Source organism: Oncorhynchus nerka, linkage group LG11 (assembly GCF_034236695.1).
Source record: "Oncorhynchus nerka isolate Pitt River linkage group LG11, Oner_Uvic_2.0, whole genome shotgun sequence".
NCBI classification, from domain to species: Eukaryota; Metazoa; Chordata; class Actinopteri; order Salmoniformes; family Salmonidae; genus Oncorhynchus; species Oncorhynchus nerka.
In genome coordinates this window covers 73,354,050-73,365,247 of record NC_088406.1, presented here as the reverse complement: position 1 = coordinate 73,365,247, position 11,198 = coordinate 73,354,050, and the positions used below count along the sequence as shown (strand labels likewise).

Sequence of the window (11,198 nt, the reverse complement as noted above, 5' to 3'; positions counted from 1 at the left end):
AGCGTTGAGATCGCCTGCAATGACAACAAGCTCAGTCCGATAATGCTGTGACACACCGCCCCAGACCATGACAGACCCTCCACTTCCAAATCGCTCCCGCCCCAGAGTATAGGCCTCGGTGAAACTCTCATTCCTTCTACTATAAACTTGAATCAGACCATCACCCCTGGTGACACTAAACCACAACTCGTCAGTGAAGAGCACTTTTTGTCAGTCCTGTCTGGTCCAGCGATGGTGGGTTTGTGCCCATAGGCGACGTTGTTGCCGGTGATGTCTGGTGAGGACCTGCCTTTACAACAGGCCTACAAGCCCTCAGTCCAGCCTCTCTCAGTCTATTGCAGAAAGTCTGAGCACTGATGGAGGGATTGTGCATTCCTGGTGTAACTCGGGCAGTTGTTGTTGTTGCCATCCTGTACCTGTCCCGCAGGTGTGATGATCGGATGTACCGGTCTTGTGCAGTTGTTGTTACACGTGGTCAGCCACTGCGAGGACGATCAGCTATCCGTCCTGTCTCACTGTAGTGCTGTCGTAGGCCTCTCACAGTACGGACATTGCAATTTATTGCCCTGGCCACATCTGCAGTCCTCATGCCTCCTTGCAGCATGCCTAAGGCACGTTCACGCAGATGAGCAGGGACCCTGGGCATCTTTCTTTCGGTGTTTTTCAGAGTCAGTAGAAAGGCCTCTTTAGTGTCCTAGGTTTTCATAACTGTGACCTTAAATACCGTCTGTAAGCTGTTAATGTCTTAACGACCGTTCCACAGGTGCATGTTCATTAATTGTTTATGGTTCATTGAACAAGCATGGGGAAACTGTGTTTAAACCCTTTACAATGAAGATCTGTGAAGATATTTGGATTTTTACGAATTATCTTTGAAAGACAGGGTCCTGGAAAGGGGCCGTTTCTTTTTTTGCTGAGTTTACATAGCTATCTACCACAGAGTATTTGGAACCACTGGGGCTCTTTTACTCTGTTCACCCCAGTTACCAGCTCTCAGCCAATAGGAGTTAGGGTGTGGATGACAGGGGCTTAAGGTGGGAGAGTTTAATTGGCTAACAGCCAGATTCATGATAGTCTGTCAAAAGGTAACTGGTGTTTCTGATGAAATTGGGACAGACCAGGTGAGATAGTTGGCTTTATTGCGATTGATTGCCTATTGATAAAGAGGTTTAAACATACCAGGCTGTAGTGTTCAGTCTGGTTTAACCATGTTAGCAGCTAACTTAATTATCTACAATAAGTTATGTCACTATGAAAAATGTTGTTTTTAGGGGGACAAAATGTTTGAGCACATGTTGGAATGTGCCGTTCAAATCGTAATGCTGGCACATGTGGAGTGAAAAGTTTGCCTCTCGGTCAATATACAGAGGTGACAGAAGTGGGAGGGTTGTGACGTGAACTAGGGACTAAAGGTCAAATGGGGCTGATAAGAGTGTCACCTTACAGCAGGGTATTTTCCCTCTCTCCCTCTTCAGCTCAGCTACCTAGAAACGCTACCTTATGTAAAAGACTTAGAAAAACTGACCCTGGGCCTCCCGGGTGGCGCAGCGGTCTAAGGCACTGCATCGCAGTGCTAGAGGCATCACTACAGACCCGGGTTTGATCCCGGGCTGTATCACAACTGGCCATGATCGGGAGTCCCATAGGGCGGCACACAATTGGGCCAGCATCATCCGGGTTGGGGGGAGGGTTTGGCCAGGGGGGGAGGGGTCATCGCACTCTAGCGACTCCTTGTGGAGTCAGTTGAACAGTGTTTCCTCAGGCACATTGGTGCGGCTAGCTTCCGGGTGTTAAGAAGCACGGTTAGGCTGACCACCCAGGTTTATGGTAAACACACAGGAATGAGAACTTGATAAACAGAACATTATTGGTTAACATATTACCCCTGTGGACAAAGAGGGAAACCCGGTGATTGGAGTATAAACAGAAAATAATCCAGGAAGCAAGAGGGAATTGGGGACATTGTTTGCTACCATACATAAGACTATGCACCTACCGTATAGGCTCTGGGATGAATGGTAAAAAAAAACACTATAATTCAGCATCATACATGATTAATTAGACTTATGATTTTATAAATAAAATTCTTTATCCTAACAACACAGAACATGAATTAAAATCCAGTGTTCTACATCAGTTTCCCAAAGACGGTCCTGAATCAACTGTGTAGTGCAAGGGCAAACACGTGTACCCAGGGGGGCCCCAGGACCGAGTTTGGGAAACCCCGTTCTACATTCTAATGACCTTTGAATCCATAATTTAGGGACATGATGCGTTTGCTCAGGTCCTGGGATGAACAATATTACGTAACTGCAGTCAAAGGAGGACAGAGAATGACGTATTAGCAGACCAGTTACAACTAGATGTCAGTTAAACACTTCAACCCCATCCATTACTACGTTAACGGATTAATCATTGCTAGATAATGTGTCCATATGCATTACAATGGCAAGCTCTTATTGGTCAACCTGAACCACACCCCCAAGTGTCTGCAGAGCAGCACAGCAATGAGAAGAAAGCGAGAGAACAACCTTTGTGACAGTCTCTATTTCAGCATGACTCCCATGCTGACACTGCACACCATTGTCGAAGCTAGAGAACCGCAAAGATGTCAACCATTAACCCTTCGCTTCCTTTTACTGAAAGGTAGAAAATAAAAAGGTTTTTGCAGTGGTGGCATCAGAGATATTCTCCTCCCTTATTGACTTCCATTTGAAACAAGAAAAAATGAGCTGAGTAGACCAGACCCAACTGCTATCACATTGGTGTCTATGGGAGAGCCACCCCCTTAAGTAGACAGGAACTGACCATTCTTTCAATGATAAACAGCCTTATGAAAGCATCCTCATTTATCCTTATCTTTGGTGGCATTACAGGATTTTGGGTTTGATTCTGGAACACTCTTCTCCAGCAGAGGGTGCTCTGTCTCCATCTCTGTATAGATCTGTCTTCCCCTCTCAATGTCAAAACAGAGCATATCAATATTTATCCCAGGCTACAGTATGAGCAACCCTAACTGATAAATCCCATAAAGAGACATGAGACATTTTTAATATGTAGCGTAAGACCGTTCATTCTACACTTTTTAATTAGTTGAAGTGGTACACCTAAAATCATGACCTTTGTACATGACAAAATCATTCACATTGGAACAAAAAAATATATAAAACAGCGTAAAAATATACAGAGCAAAAACTTCAAAACATTGTTACAAAAAAAGACGCTTTTGGAGTGTGCTGACGACGAGTGCAGGAGTGGCACAGAAAAAAGGCAGAAAACATGCTTATGGAATTAAAAGATGTTGTAAATGAATTTTTTTCCTGATAAAACAAAGTGCGTGTGCTCTACAGTTCAGTATGCAGGCTAAGCTACCACACGAATGAAATCTAAACCGTGTTTTCCATAGTGAATTTACTGAAGTACATCTAGTCAGATAAAGCTTTCACCACCATTCATATTTAATTCCAGTGCAAGTGTGGTTTATCCTGAAGCGGTGGCAACTAATCTTCCCAACTCTAGAAGTACAGTCACTTCTTCATTGTAGCTAACGGATGATACCCGTCTTAACCATTGTTTCTTGTGTAAATTAGCAGCTAATAGATTAGCAGTGAGTACAACTGCCCCACAGGTTGCTGTTAGTCAATTAGCCTAGCGGCTAATGAGTTAGCGGCTAACAGAACTCTACAACGACTGAGCAGTGTTCCTCTGGGACTGTGACAGGCCACTCTTGGACTGGGCTGGTAGTCTGTAAGACTTAAACATCATGATACGTAGTAGTCTAACTGGTTTAGCGATTATTAGTAGTAACATGTATACACGACTTCATATAAAGTAGAGCAAGCTCAGCTAATACATGTACAGTACATACACAACAGCTCTGCCTGAATTCCTTTTGAGGTCAAAGGTCAATAAAGCCCTTTTTGTCCTTCCCTGGTCCCTCTGCTGAACAGAATCTAACCCTAAAGATAAAACATGTTGTTGACATCTGGTAAAATACATTGCTAAGTGCAGGTATTTAAAAAAAAAAAATTCTACTCTTACAGTATTGCACACAAATGTTAGACTTTTCAGTTCTAGCAGACTGTCATTCTTGTCACCCAACAAAGAGGAGAAGACTGGGTTTTTCATGTTGTACATTTACATGACATGTTTCCCTGTTTCCGAAGCAGTCAACCTACAGAGCAAGAGTCCGTCTCTGTAAATTCTCTTTTTCATTGAGGCATTAGTTACCCAGACAGGGAGATCTCATAGTCGCTGGCGGACAGTAGGGAGCACCCCACTTTCCTCACATTCTTGGCATTGGTGATACGTGCGGCCACCTCCACTGGCTTCTCGAAGTAAAGCACCAGGGCCTGCTCAGTGAGCACCGATGCCAGGAACTGCTCAAAGGTGATGGCCCAGTCTTTATCTATGCTGGTGCTGTGAGGCAGCCCCCCATCTCTGCCATGGGGCCCACCTTCACCGTGAGGCCCGTTCCCTCCCCCGTGGGGCCTGTTCTCGCTGCGCACCAGGACCGTGTCGTCATTAATGTCCTCGCAATGAAGCTTGTCGTCGAGCTCATGGGAGCCGCCGCTGAGCACAGAGTAGGACGACATGGACGTGTCGTCTTTGGTCTCGTCATCTGAGATGAGCATGGAGGACGATGTCCCTGTGTCCTTCGGGGACGAGTCCTCCAGCTTAATCTCCTCCATGGCAGACAGCTGCTCGCCCCTGACGTCCCTTTTCGCAGGGCCACACGGCCTGGCCTGGCTCTCCTCCTTCCCCTCTCCCTGGCCCCTCTGCTGGAAGACACCCTCAGGCTTAGTCCCTCCATCTTGGGCTGGCCCACTGGTTTTGGCCTCCTCTGGATCATCCTGGTCCTGCTCCTCCTGGTCCTTGGAATGGCAGAAGAGCTTGCCCACCTCGCCCATCTCCAGCAGCAGGCTGGTGACGGTGGCCGTGGCGTGGTACAGCTCCTGCTCCTGGGCATCCTCGCTGAACATGTTGTACAGTGTCTTGCACAGCTCTATGAACTGGCTCTGAAGGAGAGAGAGAGGAAGACATACAGGTTAGCCTGGGAAGGAAGATGAGGTAGAGTCATTGGCACGACACACACAATTTCATAGCCTCACACAGCCACATTGATCAAGTGGACTCCACTGACTCCCCCTGGGGAGGTGGAGTGGTTCTTAATGCTCTTACCTGGTTGAGTTTGGGCAGATCCTTCATGTTGTCCAGTTTGTTCTTGGTGCCCTGGTTCCACAGCCTCAGGTAGTGGCGGTAGTCAGGGGTGTGTAGTTTCTTCACTGTAGAAACAGAGGTGGCCGTTAAGAGTTAAAAGCTAGCAGCCTGGCACGCTTTGCCTATTTATAGGAGGCCATAACAACAACTAATGTATGTGCTGTTGTCAAGGAGAAAGTGTTGACTGAATAAGAGAACATGCACCAATAATGCCCTCAATAAACTGAAGTGGCATGCAGGCCTAGCTTGGGGACCATTTAACATGCAACACTCCCAGTTGCACTTGAGACTGTTCAATTCTATTAGGAATCTATTGCTTTAATGGGAATTTTATTGTCTGGAAAATCAGTAAGTATATTGTCCCTAATCAGCGACCGTAGACAATTTTTGCTCCAAGAAAACATGATACATAGAAAAGTAACAGTACTTCCCCTTTTCATCCCAGAGTTTTGGGATGTGTGCACCGACGTGTGTGTGTGTGTGTGTATGGAGTAAAATATGGTTTGAAATAATTTCAAATAGGAGGGAGATGACAGAGAGCGAGAGGTGATATGAGGGAGGAGGTGAGCTGAAAGAGAGGGAGGAGGGAGAGAGAGGAGCTAGGGGCCAAGAAGAAGGTGGAAGGGGACTGCACCGGCAGAGGCCATACCACTGCCCCAGCCCTAAAGACCAACGGTGGTGCAAGTGTCTAGGCCTGTTGAGACACCAACAGGGACTGTACCTGAATGATCAGCTGAGAGCCTACCCCTCCTTGCCCTCTCTGTGAGTAGTAGCACCAGGTTTGGAGTCAATTCCATTTCAGTGTAGTCAATTCAGGAAGTATTTTTTTTCTCATAGGAGGAAAATGGTGAAATTGGAATTTGTTTACTTCCTGTATTGACCGAGTTTAAATGGAATTGACCCCAACCCTGTTAGCTACAGCTAACTTCCTTACAGTGAAATGGGTGTTCTTGAGGTACAGTAAATAAAGGCCTTTGCAACAAAAAAAGGAACATGAACGGTAGACTTTGTGGCTTAAGGTATTATCATTTAGATTGGAGCATTTACAAACTAGCGATAGATACGCGTGTCTCATAACTGTTTTATAGCAGTGCGTACCTTTCTCAGTCTTGAACGTGACCCTGACAAAGCCATCATCCTTCTCGCTCTTGCACTTGGGGTCAAGGCCTGGAGGAAGGGAAAGATCAAGAGTGCAAAGGTCAAAGGACACATTAGAAAGTTGTCTGAAGAGGGGAAAAAAAGGTGAGAGGTTGAAATAGGTTGATGCATGCCTTGAGTGGAGTGTGACTGTGATTGAGGGCACATAAGGCTCTGGTCAACATTAGTGGACTATATAGAGAAAAGGGTGCAATTTGAGGCGTAAACATTGTGTAACCTCTGGCGTGTTGACGAGGACATGGCCTACCATTGGAAGTTTCCGGGGTGATGTCCTCAAAGAAGTACTGGGTGGCCTCGAAGGCAGAGTCTGGCTCCTCCTGCTCATGGGTCACCTCTGGGAGGGGACAGGAAGACAACATTTTGGGCCTCATTGTTATTATAATTGATAGCATTTATATGGCGCCTTTCCAGATGCTCAAAGTACTGTAAGGGGCATTATCATAACTCCTCTAACACTGCAGTTGAAAAAGTGCAATAAAAATTGTATCTTTCCATCGAGGCCTCACACATCCCAATGTTAGATCATAAGTCTGAAATCAATGCCTTTATCGGTCATTTCTGTATCCTCTTCTTGCTAAACATCTGTTAGTTCTCAACATATATCATTCTGCCAGAGACTATGTTTCCATGTGGCTGGCAAAGGAAAAAAGCTAACCCCATCATTCCGAGAACCAAAACAATAGCTGCTTCAGGCTTTGCTGTTATACAGGGAATTAACGCGACCTGAGCCAGAGATCCATGAAAGATCTTCTGATTGAGAGGTAGATTTCCAGCTGAGTTAAAATACTGCTGTGTGAGTCTTGAGAAGGGAAGCTGCGGTTGGTGCTCCATATGCTCAACCAAGCGAGGGAGAGAACAAAATAATTCATCTTTCCTCCTTTACAGTAAAGAAATCCAATCCCCTATCCTTAAAACATCCTCCCCCTCACTCAGTTATGACAGCATATAAGGAGTATAGATTTCCCTCTGGAGTCCCTCTCTGTGAACACACACACACATACTTACCAGGAATCACATGCATCTTGTACAGGAGCTTCAGTTTCTCAGTCAGATCCCCATGGCATAAAACACCTGAAATACACCATAGATGCGATAATTTATCATAACATTATGTCTATATAGACTTAATATCCATTTTGACCAGTTGCTACAATCATTAGTCAACTTCTATTTGATACACCCCCTCACCCACCTCCACCAATACTCACTCAGTCCACTAATAAACTCCCGGAAATTAATCAGAGAGTCTCCGTTATGGTCCAGGAGCCTGAAGAAGCGCAGGGCCAGGAGGTCTGCATGGGCCCCGTTGACAGGGGCCCAGGGGAAGAGCAGGGAGAACAGCCCCCTGAACTGCTCCAGGTCGATGCGGTACTGCTCCAGGTAGGGCAGGCTGGGGTCGTGGCGCTCCGTGGGGTTGCTGCCACCAGTTCCACCCCAATAGCAGCTGGTCAGGTGTTCCTCCTGGAGAATGAAGATGGTAGAAATAGATTAGATAGATTCAACAGGCTTTTAATGTGAATGAAATAAATATATTACATTTATGTAGCAGTTTCCTAGAAAATGTTGAAGTATAAAGAAGCGAGGTGGAATGAGACCAAATGGTGATACCTATGCTAAATGTGGGAAAATGTGGTCGCCCACAGTGAGGAAAATGCATATAGATACCGCTGAATTGCTTTGCACAATGTTTCTAATGGATAAGTACTTGATAAACAGAGAATAATGTGAACATCACACAACATTGGGTATTAAAAGTTCTCTACTTCTCATATCTTATACCAGCACCCCTGACCATTAGAACTGTGCTGAAGACTCATCCGTCTTTCTCCATGTCCTCTAACAGGACTGAGCAGTGAGCATACTTTGTGTTAATGGAGTAAAATGCTGTTGCCAGGGTTTTAGGTCTGTCTCTATGGATATTAAGTCCCGGCTCCAATTATAGCCCATAATTCAGCGTTGCCGTGGCAGCAGGGCACTGTGTGAGAGCTAGGAGAAATGAGACGCCCTGCCAAAGAAAAAGGGAGGCTGAGGAAAAGCACTACAGGAAGAGATGAGTTCCTTTAAGTTCCTATTGGTTAGAGTTCAGTTCCTTTAAGTTCCTATTGGCTACAATAGTTTGGCTGTCACTCACCTTGAACAGAACATAGAGCTCCTCCAGTTCGTCGATGCTGAAGGCAGTCTCCGTGACAATGGTTCTGACCTGAAAGAGAACAGTGGATTTAGGAGCTGTGTGGCGAGATCAGAACTAACCAGCATTGAATACAATCAGAAACGATGGCTTAAAATGACTTGAAATCCTCCACACCAAACATCTGGTGTACCATACAGTGTGTGTAATAGCAGGGGTCATTACCACGTTGCGTTTGGTGGTGTCCTCGATGGTCTGGATGACCCTTAGCCTCTGTTTGAAGCGCATCTGCTCGATCACGTCTGCCCGGATGGAGCCAAACTTCTACAAACAGCAACATGGGACAGAGAGAGAGAGGTCAACAATGCTGCTATCCTAAGGCTGAGATATTCACTGAGACTGCATAATCACCAGCCAGAGTAAAGGTCAAAACAGAGTGACAGTTCTACCAGTGAATAAACTTGGGTCTAGGAAGCAGGGTTGGGCTGAATTCCATTTCAACTTAATTGACTGAATTGAAATGGACCACATCTCTGACAGATTGAAGGAATGATTGAATGACGGGTGGATGGACAGTGCCCTGGTCATGGTGCGAAGACTCACCTCGTAGGAGCTGCGGACCAGCTTGAAGATGTCCACCTCCGGGTGGGGATCCCCATCGTCTGTCAGCAGGGAGTGCAGGTGGGGGATGGGAGGCAGGGTGCTGTCCTTATTAGTCACGCTGTCCAGGTACCTACACACAAACGTTTCAAGCATATTCCTTGAATAAAGGCTTCTCTATGAAAAAGGTCATCACAACTAAATTCTTCATATTGACAGCGTATCAATATCAAGTTTTAATTGAATTAAGAAGCGTTGTTATTGCAGTGTTTCAAAACAAGATGAAGATCTCTCATGTCACTTCCGCCAACACAATTTTACCTTTGACCCGACTCATGGGGTCTGCTCTGAGGGAAAAACTAAAGTAGCATGACTGATCAGCAAACCCATGTTGAATGACCTAATTGGTTATGGTTAGGATTAAGGTCAGGGCAAAGGTTAGGGTTTTAGTTTAGGTTCAGTGTTCCAGTCATGAGTTGGCCTACCAGTCATGTCCCTTTAGTCCAGGGCTGTTCCAATTCTGGTACTGCAGGGCTAAAACCTTCTGGTTTTCATCAGACCTGGTGCACCAGGTGAACACAATGACCTACCAGGTAGAAACAAATCAAGAAGTGTTTCTGCCCTCCAGGACCGAAATTGAAAAGACCAGTTTTAGTATCTTTGGCCCCTTGTCGGTCTTCCACCCCCACCCGTCCTCACCTTCCCAGCACGGTCATGGCCTCTCCATCGTCCTTGGCCCCCAGCAGCTGGTGGATGTTGGCGTGCAGCACGTTGAGCGCCAGCTGGAAGATGACCTTGATGCCCTCGTAGAAGAAGCAGTCGACCACCACCACGGCACTCTCGAAGGGCATGACACTGAGGAACAGGGTGAGGAACCAGGAGAGGGAAATGGTAGAGATGACTCCCAGGTCCTGCATGCAGTCGTAGAGTTCAGGGACGTACTCCCTGGCCAGCTCCTCAAAAACACCTTGGTCTACCAGAGCTCCTGGAGAAGGAGCAGTGGGAGGTTAGCAAGACAGAAAAGAGGCCTATGCGGACACTGATACAGTAAGAGGGAGAACGATGCCAACAGATATGCACAAAGACTGAGGGACACATACACACATCTGAACACAAAACATAAAATAGAGACACTGAGACCAAGTTTAAAAACGCAGAGGCAAACACACCAGTAGACCACAAAGCCACCCATTGCCCTTCTACAGCCTCATTCCAGAAGCTTCCAACTGACCTACGACCCTGGTGTTGTAGTAGTCAGGCAGCATCCGCTCACACAGAGCCACCAGCAGCCAGAAGGCCTCCTCCTCTTTAGCATACAGCAGCAGCACCGACGTCACAATGTTCATGGCCTAGGAAGAACCACCAAGATTATTCAGAATAATACATTAAACTTCTAAAGCTCTTTTTTTTACAGAATCTCAAAGCCCTTCATAAAGCAAAACAAAAATCAAATTAAACAGCTATGTGACAGTAGGTCTGGACTACAGTTTTCAGCCTGAGTTAAACACCTTCAGAGTTTCAAGCTGCCAACAGATGGACTGGCAGTCAAGAGGGAACCACATGGCTTCGACCCGCAGGGGGAACCAAGATTAGGGACCCGCGGGGGAGTCAGGACAGCTATAGAAGTGGCAAACTACTATGTGACTTGACCATTTATAAACTGAAGAGCAGTGTTAATGTTTGTGTTGTAAAATAAGTGTGTGTAACAAGCTCTCACAGTCTCACTGCAGAATCAGAGATGTTTGTCCACATACATAACATTTTGAAGATTAGGCATTAATTCCAAATGGTTAAGGGTTAAGGTTTGGGATAGACAAAAATTGTGCTTAGCGCTGGGATTGAACACGCGACTTTCAGAGCCGGAGCTCGCAGCTTATGCCCATCCGCCATCCCTGTCCACAGGACTTAAAGGTAATAGCGCCAACATTGCCCCTAGAGACCGGTTTTGAAGTAATCTCGTGACGTCCTGCTTACATGGACGGATGTCTAGTTTGGCAGTGGATCTTGAGCGACAGGACTGGTGCGTCTGTGTGTGTGTGTACACTATATACCATGCGCGTACACTATATACCATGCGCGTACACTATATACC

At 46.1% G+C, this 11,198-nt stretch overlaps 1 protein-coding gene across 1 annotated transcript in view; it reads right to left on the bottom strand.

The window, feature by feature from the left end:
- Positions 1–3,042: 3,042 nt before the first annotated feature.
- Positions 3,043–11,198, bottom strand: part of LOC115122584 (TBC1 domain family member 9-like) — a 30,850-nt gene continuing 22,694 nt past the window's right edge. The window contains exons 13-23 of the mRNA XM_029651804.2: positions 10,338–10,455; positions 9,806–10,091; positions 9,110–9,239; positions 8,732–8,830; positions 8,510–8,578; positions 7,587–7,839; positions 7,384–7,449; positions 6,626–6,712; positions 6,319–6,387; positions 5,182–5,285; positions 3,043–5,018 (exon numbers count right to left, since the gene is read on the bottom strand). Coding sequence (XP_029507664.2) covers positions 4,227–5,018; positions 5,182–5,285; positions 6,319–6,387; positions 6,626–6,712; positions 7,384–7,449; positions 7,587–7,839; positions 8,510–8,578; positions 8,732–8,830; positions 9,110–9,239; positions 9,806–10,091; positions 10,338–10,455 — 2,073 coding nt within the window. The 3' untranslated portion in view covers positions 3,043–4,226. The remainder of the gene's footprint in view (positions 5,019–5,181; positions 5,286–6,318; positions 6,388–6,625; positions 6,713–7,383; positions 7,450–7,586; positions 7,840–8,509; positions 8,579–8,731; positions 8,831–9,109; positions 9,240–9,805; positions 10,092–10,337; positions 10,456–11,198) is intronic.